Source organism: Python bivittatus, unplaced genomic scaffold (genome assembly GCF_059951505.1).
Source record: "Python bivittatus isolate LINGU-HERP-01145 unplaced genomic scaffold, Pbiv_v1 ctg000180_np1212, whole genome shotgun sequence".
Taxonomy (NCBI): domain Eukaryota; kingdom Metazoa; phylum Chordata; class Lepidosauria; order Squamata; family Pythonidae; genus Python; species Python bivittatus.
This window is the reverse complement of record NW_028277047.1, coordinates 3,458,009-3,473,293: the sequence shown is the minus strand read 5'-3', so window position 1 is coordinate 3,473,293 and position 15,285 is coordinate 3,458,009. Positions and strand designations below refer to the sequence as shown.

General features: G+C 47.2%; 1 protein-coding gene across 2 annotated transcripts in view; it reads right to left on the bottom strand.

Moving 5' to 3' along the window:
• PACS1 (phosphofurin acidic cluster sorting protein 1) overlaps window positions 1-15,285 on the bottom strand; it is a 45,532-nt gene that overhangs the window by 9,432 nt on the left and 20,815 nt on the right. The window contains exons 5-15 of one of the 2 annotated variants that reach the window (XM_088137310.1): window positions 14,581-14,725; window positions 12,096-12,187; window positions 11,760-11,840; window positions 9,549-9,608; window positions 8,754-8,914; window positions 7,453-7,546; window positions 6,381-6,458; window positions 6,160-6,275; window positions 4,160-4,298; window positions 3,310-3,414; window positions 2,167-2,273 (exon numbers count right to left, since the gene is read on the bottom strand). In XM_088137310.1, coding sequence (XP_087993436.1) covers window positions 2,167-2,273; window positions 3,310-3,414; window positions 4,160-4,298; window positions 6,160-6,275; window positions 6,381-6,458; window positions 7,453-7,546; window positions 8,754-8,914; window positions 9,549-9,608; window positions 11,760-11,840; window positions 12,096-12,187; window positions 14,581-14,725 — 1,178 coding nt within the window. The remainder of the gene's footprint in view (window positions 1-2,166; window positions 2,274-3,309; window positions 3,415-4,159; window positions 4,299-6,159; window positions 6,276-6,380; window positions 6,459-7,452; window positions 7,547-8,753; window positions 8,915-9,548; window positions 9,609-11,759; window positions 11,841-12,095; window positions 12,188-14,580; window positions 14,726-15,285) is intronic. The other variant, XM_088137311.1, reaches the window with a different exon arrangement.

Below are 15,285 nucleotides of genomic sequence, written 5' to 3'. Positions count from 1 at the left end.
GGCCCTCTCTTGAATGGCGGGGACACTATGCAGTGGATATGTTCCACAGTGCACAAGAGTGTGCGAGTGTGCACGCATGGCCAAACCCACTTGAAAAGATGCGTTCCTCTTTTCACACTTTAAGGCTCACAATGGAGAGGCAGGAACTCCCCTCTCCTGAAATGGGAGAAGTGGATCTAGGCCCCCCAACAAACCACACCCCGCTTCTTATCCCTTTCAGATATTCAAGGGAGTGAAATAATGGTCTGGCAGAGATTCCTTTCTTCACAGCTCATCCAAGATACCTCCAGGGATGGAGACTTCAGATCCCAGAGGACTCAGCCTCAGACTTGCTGAGAGTGGACCCTGCAGATCTGGAGGGTGGCCTCACAAGCAAGGACGCTTTTAAAGCTTCCAGAAGACATCTTAACATGCATGCATTGACAGCATGATGGGTGGCCACTAGAGGGGGCTCCAGAGCTGGAATATAATACAAAAATTCCAGGATGGTCTGAACCTTAGCCAACTGGCGTAAAAGCCAACAACACCAGTTTTTGTTTCGATGAGACAAGAATGCAGAACCTTGTCTACATGTCTGCTTTCACCTTCTGCAGGGTTCACGAAGGACAGGCACGCAGAAAAATGAGGCCAAAATCTAGCCTAGGGCTTGGGCACCTGTCCTGCAGACCGTGCAATCTCTCTCCCCCCAAATTCCTGCAAAGAGTTTTGCTTCCCAACTTGAAACTAAAAGCACCATCAACAGGTTCTCTGCAGAGCTTGGGGTCTATGGTCAGAGGTGCTGAGACTCAAATTATGCACAGAAAAATCTATCCTCTAATTCCCCCATCGTTGATGGCTTAATGTAACGGTATGGGGGAATGTCCTCGGGAGACAGGAGGAAGAGCTCCAGACTGGACAACCAGCGTGTAAAAGGTGGCTCAGCCCAGAGAAGGAAAAGGGTGGGGAGCATTTCAGAAGGGACCCTCCCTAGTTTTCCAGAGAGTAAAAGGAAAGGAGGGAGGAAATACTTTCAGTCTTGCAAGATTCTGTTAACGTAACCAAACAATACAGATAGAGTTAGGACTCATAGCTGTGCTTCTTGACTGGACTACCTTGAAGGGCTAACACTTGGCGGTAATTATGCTTCTACGTGCTCAAAAGTCAGCCTCGGCACCACCTGGCCCATTTCCATGTTGGTATCCTGCCCAAGAAAAACCACCTCACAGTCTCCGGAGTTGAGCTATGCCTCTGATTAGACAGACAGTGAATGAATCATCTCTAGGGAGATTTGTGATGAGTCCCCAGCACCCGCTGATGGGGACATCCTGCAGTGGCTTGAAGAAAGGAATTAAAAAGGTGCCTTTAATTATGCTGATCCTGACTCCCCATCATTACGTAAAGAGGAAGGAAGTGATTAAAGCCTGCTTTACAGGCAGCCAGTCAGTCTAGGCCTCAACTGGAGAACCAAGCCTGTATCTCAGTAGCTTCCTGCGCAAGGAAATCCAGGATCCAGAGGTTCCTCATTAAACTTCTTTGCCAGAGTTCTAACACTGGGTTCAAAGAGAAACCAGGAGTTTGTTCTCCTGGTTCTGAATGAAGAAGGCTGTGTTTTCCAATGGTTCCTATTCACACAAGGCTGGGACAAGGGTGATCTGTTTCTAAGAAGGCTTACACTTCCATCTCCTAAGCAACAAGGACACCCACCTTCTTCAGAAATTAGAAGTAGATGGCAACTGGCTTAATTTTATGTCTTTCTGACGTCAGAAAGTGATTGTGATCTCACTAACACCTGCAAGCGCCACCAAGAAGAACTGAAGACAAGCCACCAAACTTTGGGCACTCACATAGCCTTGCAAGTAAAGGCATTTATCCACTTTCAAAAATAGCAAGGGGCTTCTGAAAACTAATGAGGACGTGACCCCACCCTGCCCCCAGGGGAGATCCTCATCTTGAAGCCATTCCAGAGAGTAACTGATGGGCTGATTAATTGATTGACTGATGTGGGGGTCTGAAGTTCAACCTCTCTTTGCAAGAGAGAGAACATACAATTGGGGCAAGGCTGTTCTAAGGTATCAGCTGTTCTTCCGAAAACGAAGGCCACCAGCATCTAGATTTCTTGCTTGACCTCTCATGAGGGGCCAAGTCCAAAAGAGAGAAAAATGATTGACCGGAGCTTTGTGAACTCACTATCTCTGGATCCTCGTGAGGATTGCAGAAAGGACAGCTTGCACTTCGATGGTGGAGCACGTACAAACGACGGGCTTCTTCTGATCCTGGAGGAGGTCAGCTACGTACTAGAAGCAAAGCAAGGATGTGATCAGAGAGGGAAAGGACGGGGCACTTTGCTGATTCAGCTGCTCTATGGAACACCTCTTCCTGGTGATTAATCGCAGGCCGCATGAACCGAGCCAAGAAGTTGGCAACGAGTGCCCATAAGCGCCATGGATACAAGCTGACATGTCACGATTACACCTGAGCTGATAGAAATCTGAGATAGGCCGCCTGGTGGGATTAGCAGGCACAAGAGAAGGAAAAGTAACGCTCAAAGGGACAGGAAACAGGATACGCTGACTGACTGCTTTCTTTGTTCGAAAGTATCATTCCCCCTTTTCTAAGGATGGCATTTCGGTCCCTTGAAGCCACAGGTTTGCCCAAAAAGGTTTCAGACTAGTCCTTTCACACTCAGATTCTCAAGGCATCGCTTGGCCTGGCGGCCATCAGAAAAACCAGGTAATCGGTCATCGCCTGGAACATGCCAGCGTTTGACAGAAAAGGTTCGTAATGTCAGGAGAGCAAGGATATATTGAAGGGGACAACCATCTTTGTAAATACTGGAATAAACAGGCGGCTGGAAAAACATCTCCTGGCCCAAGCAGAGGACGCCCTTCGCTGTTCTGTTTAATGTCCAACTCTTATCGCCCAGCTGTTCTCCCCTCCGGCGCCTCATTTTCCACGAATCTGGCTTCAGATTCAATTGAGGGCTTTGGTTTGTCAACACAAAACTTAATCTATCTTGTAAGTTAAACAACACTTACAGAATGTTTTTTTTTATACAAGCTATTGGTTAGTCCAAGCTTGCAGGATCTGGTTTGAAGGCCAGGGGAAATGATCCTTCCTGATTAAGTGAACGTTACATTTTCTCAATTATCCCCGGATGCTCAAATTTGAGGTGGGAAGCTCCAAGAAAGTTTACTTGAGGGATTTTGTGCAAGATCACACACACCGACAGCTTCCCAGCTGTTGGGAAGCAGAATTGGGTCCCTCCAGCAAATTGCTGGCTGGAAGCTGAGTTGTTGTTGTTGTAAAGAGACACAGAGACAAGTTGCTTACCTGGCCTTGCCAGTCAACAGCATTCACGAGGATTACATTTTCTGGCAGTGCAGCATCCGACACGAGGATCTGATTCAACTGATCATAAACAATCTTGCGAGGAATCTGGTGGAGAAAGGTGGACGATTTTTGAAGTACTGTCAGCCCTTCGAGGTAGTCCAGAGAAGAAACACCATCAGGAGCACTAGCTCTATCTTTATTGTAAGGTGACATGAACAGAATCTTGCAAGTCCGAATGTATTTCTCCCATCCCTCACTTTTACTCTCCCTAAAACTAGAGAGGGTCCCTTCTGAAACTCTTTCTTCACCCCCAACCCTCCTTTGAATCCAAATTTCATTTATCAGACCATTGTCTAGGCTGTGGCTCTTCCTCCTGTTTCCCAAGGTCATCCCCACATACCATTTCAAGTGCAGATCCTCGGCTTAAATGGGTATAGCCTAACCTTCATCAAACTGGAGCCCTCCAGGATGTTGCAAGTTGCAGTCTTAATGCTCCTGAAGGATATCCAGTCAAGGAAGGCTGACACAGAGGACACTATAACTATCATTCATTCATTCATTCATTCATTCATTCATTCATTCATTCATTCATTCATTCATTCATTTTCAATCAGGCACTGCCTAACTTCAGAACAACTCACCAGATCTGGAAGGACATTTCCTAGTTCCAAGGTGAAACCAGGTATGTACAGCTCAGGGAAGGATATTCCTCCCCTTCTTACCCCAACTGAAGGTGATGTTCCCAAGATTCAGAACAGGAAGTTAATTCCCTTGCTACCACCATCCCATCTCCCAAAATCCAAGAAAGAGGGACTGAGCCACAGCAAGGAGGACTGTACTTGTAGCTTACCTGCGTACTGTGACATAAATCCGGGGACCTTTCGCTGTCAGAACTGTTGGTCCTTTCACTAAGCGGCTTGGAAAGCTGACGCTCCTTGAGTGGAGTGCTGCGTTTTTGACGGGGGGTGTGCATGGCGCTGTCCATTTTGCTGTCACCGGAGGAAGAAAGGTGGCAATTAATAACCCAAGTGCTGTAAACCAGGGAGAGCAATCAAAGTCACACCACAGCGGGGGGGAACCCAACGTTGTTCTTCCTTGACGCAGAAGCTGAATATTTTATCTGAGGCAGGTGCAGAGGCACCAACAGACTCTCAAAACAGGCTGACGACCTCCAGCTTTCATCGCAACAGTTACGTGGAGTGAACCCAGTTTCTTGCTCTTATGATCGTAGCAAAAAAATGAACATAAATGAGAATATCTCAACCACGTCCGCTGAGCATTTAAAAAAAAAAAATGTGTTAGGCATTCCAGCTACCGGCAAATAGGCTTTTGCCCACATACAATGACCCCTTACCCATATTAGTCCAAAATTTCCTAAGCTTAATCCCCCCCGCTTTGGGGGGGGAATCACTTTATTTTCCATTATTCCAGGCTTGACCAAAACAAAGTGTCTTTTCATACTAAGGACTCTGCACCAGATTTTCATTTGCATGGTGACAGGCTCAGGGGTCCCTCCGAGCAACAATAGGATTGGGGTCATGGGGGCAGTAGGAGAAGGCAGGAGATGAATATTGCTACAAATGCGTGATCCAGCAAAAGCACAGCTGAGAAATCTGCAATGCTGGCAGGATGGAAAACAACTGCCTTTGTAAACCAAATATATTTCATCTTCAGCAGAACACTGGGTGGAAATTACCCATTCAGTGCTGTTTTTCAGAGCGCTGTGAGCTGGAGGGAGCTTGATGGAAAGCGCTTCCAACCTACTTGGGCGAGGCCTTAAGCAGAAGGTTGGAAAGTCAAAGACAAAACCGGGTGATTGGCTTCAGAAGTAGGCTGCCTTCTGCAACAAACAAGTCATCAAACTGCCACTGCCTGGAGGGGTGGAGGGGGAAAAAAAACCAGGGCCCAGAGAAGGGAGCGGAGCGAACGGTGCAAACACACACGTGGTGCTTCTGAGAACCCGTCTCCTGCAAGGCATCTGTTCTGCGCCGGGAGAAAGCCAAGCCATGTTTTGCATTCAAGGAGCATCTGTGGCCACCCCCAGGAGTCCAGAGAAACACAGATGTAACGCATTTCAATTTGCAACCACGGAGCCCATGATGGGAGGGCATTTGTTAACAGGACGGTACATTTCTAGGGTCAAGCCCGCTGGCTGGTGCTGGAGGAGAAGCAATGTAGCCTCCCAAATCCTGAGCGTTAGGGTTCTGTTTCTAGGCAGAATGAAGATGCGCACAGAAGAGGACTGAGCCACACGTCTCGTGCAAGAGACCCCTCAAATGTCCCAAGTGGACATTTCCAAGCCCAGTCCAGCCCAGCCCATTCCCACTGCACAGAAAGCATTTTCTAGGGAGCTCCAAATGAATCAGTTCTGAAAAGTCTTTACAAAATTGCCAGGGAAAAGAACAGAGCAGGTTGTGGGTGTGGGTGTGGGTGTGTGGGTGCACGCACACACACACTACCAAAAAGAAACCCTCTGCACCCAAATCTTTCACTCCAGCTTACAAAGAAAAGCCTAAATTTTGTGCAATGGAATAGCCTCAGGTTGCACCCAGGGCCACCCCCATCACTCCCTGCCAGTTGGATAAGAGCCTTTCTCTCTCTGTTACTCCAGCCGACAAGGGGCAGAGAAACAGGGGAGCTGGTATTATTAGGGGATGCCTGTTGCAGGCAGTTTTCACTGATGGGTTTATTTCCCCTTTCCAGCGAGAAGACAGGCTCTGAAGGATGCTGATGAGGAGGGGGCAAGTCCGGGGAGTTTTACAGTGTTTAAAAAGGTTTGATGCGTGTTTTAATTTAGGGCCGTCAGCCATTACGAACCGTCTTCAGCGAATAAAACTCGGCGTTTATTACCTAGGCGAGGCCATGCTCTGAAGGTCTCCCTTGCTTGTTTTCATAGGCGTCTTGATTTTTTCTGGGATAATGAAGGTGGTGGACAAGTCCCCAAAAGCATCCTGCTCGCTCCCTTCCTAGAGAAAGCGGGAAGAGACACGTTCAGCACTAATTTTTTTTATCCAAAGGAAGCAAAAGGGATCTTCTGCTGGTGAGGGCGATGGCGACTTCCAAGCACTTACCAGCATGTCTGTTTCGTTGATGTCATCAACGTTTTTACTCCGGTTCGGTTTCAGTTTGTCTCCGGCAGAGGCTTCAATCTGGATCAGCAGCAGCCGTGGAGAGAAAAAGGAAGGGGAAAAACAGCTGTTTTTCGGCAGAGCTTAAATCCAGGAGCTTGTGTACGGTACCGGGGGGCGGGGAGAAAGAACCCCAGGAATCTGGTAGCATCTTTTCTGGCACATGTGTTTTATGAAAAGGCATCAGCTTTCATGTGCTGCAGCTCTCTGCATCAGAGGCAAGAATTTGATGAAGGAAGCTGCGCACCGCTTTGACCACAGATGCTCCAGTCCAACAGTACAACCTTCAGAGTTTTCCCATTCAGAGTTTTCACCTCTGAACGATCGGGATGAAACAGAGCCCTGCCTTTTCCCCTCAACAGGGTTAAAAATAGAGGGACGTTCGGAAATTCCCCCAGAGCTTTCTCTTTTATCTTCTTTCAACACACCAATGAATTCATCCTCCCTCTTTTTCTTATCACATGCAGAGAGGAGAATGGCCCTAAACCTCAGAGAAGGACTTTCTCCCCACCTCTTCCTAAGATTTCATTTCAGCCTTAAGTCCTACAGGCCGTCTTCGGCTAGACACCAAACGGGCTGTGATCACAGGACAATATCTGTGGGGTGCTCCTACCTACTCATGCTTCTAAGCCCCTTCCAGCTGCAGTGATGGAAGCAGCACGAAAACCTTTGCAAATAGATCAAGCGATAGATCCAGTTCTACCTCTACCTCTACGTCAGATCCACCACCACACAGCGAGGCGGGGATAAAGATACAAAGCGAAGCGCGCATTCAGAGGAGGGCAATTCGATCTGATCGAGTCGAGGCAGGCCAACCCTTCTATTTGAGAAAGGGATAATGTGGTGCAACTTTAGCCCCTATAGCAGTTTGCCAAAACTGGTATAATCTTACACGACGCTGCCAACCAGGATAGCAAAACTTTTTTTTCCCCCTGCCGGAACCACAATTTGCTGTAATTTCTGAAGCTCGGATGGCTGTTTTCCTCAACATGTGCTCTTTCCTTCTTACACTTACAGGACTGGTGGTGTCCTTGCCAAGACTTCCTTTACTGTTGAGGCTTCCAATTTCGGTCTGGGAGCTCGACTGGGACATCCCCTCAAAGAACGGCCTGGAACGGAACAAGGTGGGGAATCAAACGGGTGCCGAAGATGGGGGAATGGCATGTTCCCCCTGAAGGTCTGAAACAGGAAGACCCTGACTAGTTCCATGTTAACTTCTTATGAAAAAGGAGGGGAAAAGTGTAATGGTAGGTGAGAAAGACCTTGAGAGATGGGGTGAAGAGATGCTGCCTAGGGAATGGTCAGATAAGAGATGGCTTAGCCCGCAGCTGTATAATGGGTGGAGAAAGAGGCTCAGAAGGGACCCTCCCTAGTTTCTCGGGCTGTAAAAGAGACGGCGGGAGAATTGTACTTTCAGACTTGCAAGATTCTGTTAACGTGGCCTTACAATAAAGTAGAGTTAGCTCATCTGGTTGTGTTTCCTGTCTGGTCCACCTGGGAAGGCTGACAAAAAGTGAACTGGGAATGTCAGAACCTGCATCACCCAACTGTTGTTGTTTTCCATTGTATTGCATTCGTTGGGAGTTGGATTGATTTGTTTCTGCCACTTGTAAATAAGGAGGGGGGGGCTGTTAATGGTGGTAAGGGGAGTTGGGAAGCAGCTTAACCATATATGGGCAATTTAGACTGGCTTGATTGCCGGCCAGGCAGCTGGGGCCCAAAGAACCAGGAAGAAGCTCGGGGAGGAAGGAGAGAGGTCAACAACAGGTGAGGAGGAGTCACGATGCCAGGCAATAAGGGGAGGGGGGATAAATAGAGGGAGGTTTACCCAAGGCGTTAGTTTTAGCAATGTTCTGTTTACAAGCTACATGTACCTCTTAATAAAGAAGTATTTATCTGACCCAAGCCTGGTTGTGTGAGAATGCTTCAGAACTGAGAGTTGGACATCGTGGACTTGACATTGAAGGAGTTCTATGTGAGTGTCTTAGGTCAGACACAGAACGTTTCAGGTCAGTCAGGTTCCTGGTCCATTTCCCTATGATCCCAGTGTTTGACCCCACTCTGCGTTTGGATCTAGCCTTGGAAAATGCACTTGTCACAAATTAGGATTTCTAAAGAACAGAACAGGGTTTCCTGAGGAAGAAACCTGCCTAGAAATCTTGGGGTGTGCCCCATTAGCTCCCCCAAATGGGATTCTCTTCATTGCTAGGAATATTTTACTAAATAGTTACAGCTGCCAACAGCAGGCAGACGTAAGGGAAGAACGCTTCCTCCGTTTAGCCCCCTTTGTTTCCCGGCCTCCCTTGCTGCACTTACTTGAGTTTTGGCTTTGGGGTGCTCAGAATGCTCTCAGTATCTTCCATCTCGGGGCCACTGTCGCTGGGGTTGTACATCTCCAGGCTGTCATAAAGCTCATCCAGGTCTTCTTCGACCTCCCGGATCTGCTCTCGAGACACGTGTTCCAATCCAAAACCGACCTGGTTGAGAAAAGGCTTCACAGTCAGGAGGATGGCTGGCTGGCCAAGGAAGCCAGCATCTCTGTGCCTTCGTTATTAGCTTGGCCACTGACCAGGGCACCCTCATTTTAAATCAACAAAACGCATTTAAAATCTGAAGGAGAAGACAAAGCAAAAGGCATCTTATTTTCCGGCTGCAGCCACGCTATAGCCAATTTATTTTGCTCCACCGTCACCTTTTTCTAAACCATGACCTCCCCATAACTACCCACCGTAAATGAATTGGAAATAGAGGAACAAGCCGCTTAAGGCAGACAGATACAGGCTGGGTTTATACAGCTGCCGCAAACTGTAGTTTGTAACCAAAGGCTAACACAAAGCCAAAACCAAATAAACCACATTAGGTCTTTCCATGAGGCTCCAGAGCCACTCTCTGGGGTTTTAGACAGAAGTCCTTCCCAACATGATGAGGAGCTATTAAGAAGTAAACTCAGGATATTCCCACCCCTTACAAGTATACATTGCTACTAATAAGTTCCATCCCCTCCCCACAGACCAAATGCCGAGAGCAGGATTTTGTATAGATTCTATAGTCATGAGTTAAATAGAAATCGCACATACAGGAACTTAGATATATAAATATCGCCACACTTACCTCATCCGAGACTTTGAACCTTTTCAATAAAGCCACAAACTTCTGCTTAATATTTGGCTGCTGTGAAAAAGAGGTGATGTTTGTTTGTTAGGAAAAGTGTCAATCCAGTGACTAGGGCCAAAATAAGCAAAAACTTTGTAATGCGCACAGTAACTTCGTATTCTAGTCTAGCCTAAGTTTTGCTAGGATGTCCTATCCAGCAGCACCCAGGAACGTGCATAACAAGCCTGTGAAATGTCTATGGGAGAGATAAACAGTCTTGCAGGGTTCCAGCAGCGATCGTTGTAGAATCTCTGCGTTATTTAATTGCTCCGGAGCAACCCAGTTTAGCTTGCAAACCGTTCAGAAGGATTCCAAGGAAGCTGTTAATGGTTGGACTTCAGACGGTGGGTATTTCAGAAGGGCAGTTCACAAAAGTTTATGCCCAAAGACCCAACTTCAGAAGGAAGCATTTAAGGAGCAAGATATAACGGAAGGAGAAGATTAGCCTTCGTAAGTGCTTCGTTTATCAAAAGGGAAGTTGGTTGGGAAGAAAGCTCCCTAGGCATTTAAATAATTTTGGTAGTTATTTTTGCCCTTGTTTGGGTTCATTTTTTGGGGACTTTGCAGTTGTCTGGTTACTCTGTTGTGGTGAGCCGCCCCATGTCAGCTGAGTCAGGCGGCATCCACGTTGAATGAATAAATAAGTTGGGCTCACACCCCGAGGAGTTGCAACTTAAGGTATGCATCATCTCCAGATATTGTCTCTTGCTGAGTCCTCTCAGCTAAGGGACCCGTCGTTCTACGTCCCAGTTTTGGGGACCGTTCCAAGCTCCAGCCCAAATGAATGTACTCACCCCAATTTAACCCTTGGTCTGACTTTTCTACCCCTCTTAGGCCAGAAAGTAACACTGTCCCAAACCTAGTGGAGGCATGGAGTTATGCTCCACGAGGGAGCCAACCAGCAGGGTAGGTCTTTTCTTCCGTTCGATTCACGATCACTGACTTGTGACACTGAATTTGGCAAAGCCGGTGGACTGCTCTTCTGCCAGAGGCTGTGATCTGTGCGCTTGTAGGCTTTTGAGGTTGAGCCGCAGCTTTGCAGGAAGAATTAGCAACTGGGTGGCCCAGAACAAAACCCCACAAACGGCAGTTTCTGCTTCGACTGCCAGCCAGAGATAAGAACCCTGGCGGGGTAGAGAGGAACCAATGGCGGTGGCAAGATGGGCATTAGCAGGGTTGGCAAGAGGAAGGAGAAGACCAAATGTTGCTTCCGTCCCTTGCTCAGAGAACCCTCCTGTTAAAAGGAAATTACTGGCCAGATGACCCCTCCACCACCAAGAGTTCAGAGGAAAGCTGTGGTCCTGTCAGCCCCATGAGGTAGAACAGACTAGGGAATCAACTACACAGGAAGGCTAAAACTACTTTGATTGTTACTGGCCATAATAACAGAATCTTGCAAGTCTGATTGTGCTAGACCTCCCCCCCCCTTCTACTCCTGTGAATTAGGGAGGGGTCTGCCTGAACCACTTCCAAATGTTATCTCATAGCTCTGGACTTAAAAAATGTTTCAGCCTCCTTTGGCTAGGTCATGGCTCCTGCATGTTTCCATCAAGGTCATCTTCCTAACCCTCTATACAGGTCTACCTCAAGTTCTTCTTGAAAGTAGTTCATGGATTTTGAGCAGAGAGTCCAAAATAAGGGTCAACGGTTAGCTATCATATCTACTTTTTAGGGCTGAAACCACACTGGCAGTAATCAACTAAGCCCAGAGTTGGTTCTGACCACAAGAGCATCACAGGCACATCAACCAGCGGGAGATCCATCCGGGTACATCCAGATGTGTGATAAAGCTGGGAAACCACTTGCATCTTCTCCATCTTCCCAGACGACGGCTGCCTAGCGGGCCTTGCCGTGTTTGGTCTCTGGATTAAGAGGAACCATTGTGATGGAATGGTTTGGTGAAGGCCCCCCTCGGGGAGATAAGCATTTCCTTAGCCCCCAGCAGGAGCGTGGGAAGGTTAAGAAGATGAGACTGGCACCACCCTAAGGAATTCGTGGTGTTTGCTTGCTGGCTTGAGAAGTTTAGATTCAGTCTGGCAGGAATCTGTCTTGTGGTTGGAAGCTAATAAAAGCTATCAAACTAGACCTGTACTGTCTCATGGAGTTCTTTGGGCTGAACCTGACAACCATGCAGGACAAAAGAAGGATACCACTAGCAACAAGACTCACCCGAGTGATTGCAGAAGTCGACGTCAGTTTCCGCCTCGGCTTTTTCACCTTCCTAAGATCGTCCTCTTCGTAGAACAAATCCTACCGGGAGAAAACAGAGAAGCCATTGCAGAATGCAAGTAACCACCTATCCCAGAGTTCTCTAAAACAGGGCAAACACCATAGGCTTTGGTTTATTAGGAGACCTGACGTCTCATCTGGCTCCAAAGACACAGCAAAGATCGATCTGGAACGGCACCCAGCAGAACCCAACTCAAACAGTTCTGCAACAGACACTGTCCGCAAAAGGGAACCAGCGGGGCAAGGAAGAGCTGGCGAGAGGAATGCCCGACTCACCTGCCCGTGCAGGGGGTCATCGCTGCCTTCCTGTTCGGAAGAGAAACTCTCCTCTTCTTCCTCCGAGTAGTTATCAATGTCAGGGGAGCGATCTAGAAGACAGCCCAGATTATCAACAAACCCCATGGAAGCTTCACTTTAATCCATGTCACATCCAAATGCATGGTCCAGATTGGCCCAGTATGCTAACTCAAAAGGAGAAGGGATGTGCAAATTCAGAGAAACCCAAGTTAGCTTAACTGTGGCACAGCAGCCAAATTTCGTTCCCTGGGAAAAATGCATCTTGTCGCCTATTTTTCATGCTATTCATCATCCTATCCTGTGCTAAAACGGCTTTAGAGCTTCCTGGCAGGAAATTAAGGAATGCTTAGGCTAGGTTTGAAGGAAGAAAGGGAAGAAAGGAAGCACAATCATTAGCAAACTGGACCAAAGTTTCTTCTTGATGTTTCTCGTTTTTCACTTCCAGGGGCAAGATTGTTGTTTTCTCCATGTGGAGGAGCATCATCAATAAAAAGAAAACAAAAACTCCTCTTCTGCTATCTGAAAGTGATGAGAATATACTCTAGCTGTCTTAGGAATCTACCATCTCATCTGCTGTACAACTAACCTAGTTATTCACGGCATAAATAAAAAAGCTCAGGGAGGTCCGTAACTCACTCAGGGCTCCGGGATCAAACTCACGGTGAAGCTTCAGGATGATAACAGGTGGCTATGATCTCTCTAGGTCCTGAAGAAAGCCACCCAGTAGAATCCAGTCTGCTTTTCAATCTCTGTCTGAACTGAATCTCCATTCGATTCTAATCGACCAGCTTAAGTAGCTTTGAAAATGTTCACAACCACACAGCCCCGCTGGGGGCATTCAAAGTTTGTTTTTCTCATTCAAAGCAACCGCTAATCATTCATTCAGGAGACAGGCTTGCAAGCAAACCAGCACCTTTTAAGCGTCATAACTGTCATCCCTGATTAGCCAAAAGCTTAATCAAAACCTGTATCTGTTTCCCTAGCAAATTAAGCCCCCAAATATGGAGAGGAAACAATTTTAGACGCATCCACATTTTTGTTTCCCATATTCTAGGATGTAAAGCCTGGGCAATAACATATACTAATGGATACCATTTCAACCCAGGGTTCAAACTAGTTTTCAGATTAATTGCAGACCCTGAAAACTATTAAATACCTGACACTATCCCTTAAGATCAGGACAAGACTTCTAACACAGTGGCCAACAACTCCTAATCAGATCTGATCTTTCACTACTTCTGTTATGATGGCTGGGCCCAAATCAATTTAAAAACAATTAGAGTTTTAAAAAATCACAACTGCAGATTAAAAGAGGGATCAAACTACACCAACACCCGTCCAAAAGCACTGAAACACCAGGGCACATTTCACACGGAAGGGACTGAGGACCGGATTGGGATTAGGGAGGACTGGGTTCAAATCTCCCCTTCTCCTTAACCTCCCTCTAAAGTTGGTTATGGGGTAAAAAGAAAGATTCTGCCAAATAGCAAAAGCCCAGTCCAGCCTGGCCGGGCATGCGCTGTCAGCAGCGGGAGCAAGAAGATGGTGAAGGGCAGCTGGGGTGGCTGCCCAGCGTAGAGCAGCAAGGGGGCAAAAGGGCATAGATGGGGGGAGATGGGCAGGTGGGGGGAGTTGAAGTGCCCCTGTGGTCATAAGTGTGGGCAGACTGCCAAGCATCCGAGTTTTGATCACATGACTGTGGGAACTGGTTGTCACTTTTTTGGCACGTTCATAACTTTGAATGATTGCTAAACGAATGGTTGTAAATCGAGGACTACCTGTACTGCTTCTTTTTCTGAAGTAAAGGGTACAAAATCAGCTTGTTTTAGACTAATACTCTCTAGTTAAATGGACCTATCTGCATTCTGCTCAGATATGTATCAGCTGCCCTGGAGGGCAAAAAGTGATGACTTCATCTCAGTTCCTGGTTCCATCCGATCATTCACCACATTGCTGGTAATAAACCCAAATATCAGAATAAATCCAGCCCTGAGTCTCCATTTGCATCAGTTTCCTTAGCAACCAAAATTATTGCCTAGGTAGCCATCTGGGAGAGAGTACTGAAAAGGAGAAGATTCCAAGAAAGAAGACTAAATATAGCAATGTTTGGCAGAATTAAGCCGAATTGTTTTGACAAGCCACAGCAAACGAGTGGACATCAGGCTCTGCTGGGCTTGCAATCCTGCACACTGTGCGCCTTAAGATGAACGAGCAACTCTACAGGTTGCCAAACAGCACTTGTACAACTGTCTTCAGCAGCTCTCCTCTCCCTCCCTGGAACCCCCTTAGCATTCCTGAGCCCAGTGGTCTTCTACATGTGCTGGATTTCAACTGCAACCATGTGTTGCAGCAGGGCTTCCGGCCAACACATCTCAAGAGTGCCAGATTCACCAAGGGTAATTTCAATGTGCAATTAGGAGAGAGGGCTTCTCCGTCCTACCAGAGATTTGCCCGCACTTTCTACCTGATAATTTTGACTTGAGTCCTTCATGGTCAATGGGTTGGCTGGACAGAGAGTAGATTTTGATTTCAGCCACTGGGACGGAGACGTCTTTCACGTTGCTGTGGAGTCCCAGGACCAGGGCCCCCTCGCTGGGATGCTGCATCACCTGTGAATGAAAAACAGAACGCAGATTTGCAGCAGAGTCAGAAAGCTTAAAAACAAGGAAAACGGCGACAGCTGAATGGTCAGAAAATTTGGATCCTATTTCCTGAAAGCTACCAACTAGGAAAGGAGGAGGAAGCTGAGGCCAGCCTTCTAAGCGACTGATGTTCAAATCCCACGAGAAAAAGATTCATACAGTATGTGATTTGTATTGCTGTTGTCAGTGCAAAGCACACAGGTCGCTCAGCCAGGAAAGCTGGCTCTTTACAGGAGTTTAAACAGGCTGGGGAGGCAAGTTCAATCACCCTCATACCTCTGCTTTGCCAGGCACTGCTGTAAGTTAATAATCTGATTCCCAGATAAGAGAAAGCTACAAAGTGGGTGGCTCCTGCTGGTTTAGCCCCAAGTTTCTTAACTGTGGCCTCTTTAAGACGTGTGGACTTCAATTCCCAGAATTCCCAGAATGCCTGCTGGGGAATTCTGGGAGTTGAAGTCCACACATCTTAAACGTGCTTAAACTGAGAAATAGTGGCTTACCCTGAAGGGTCAATACTCCCCCAAACT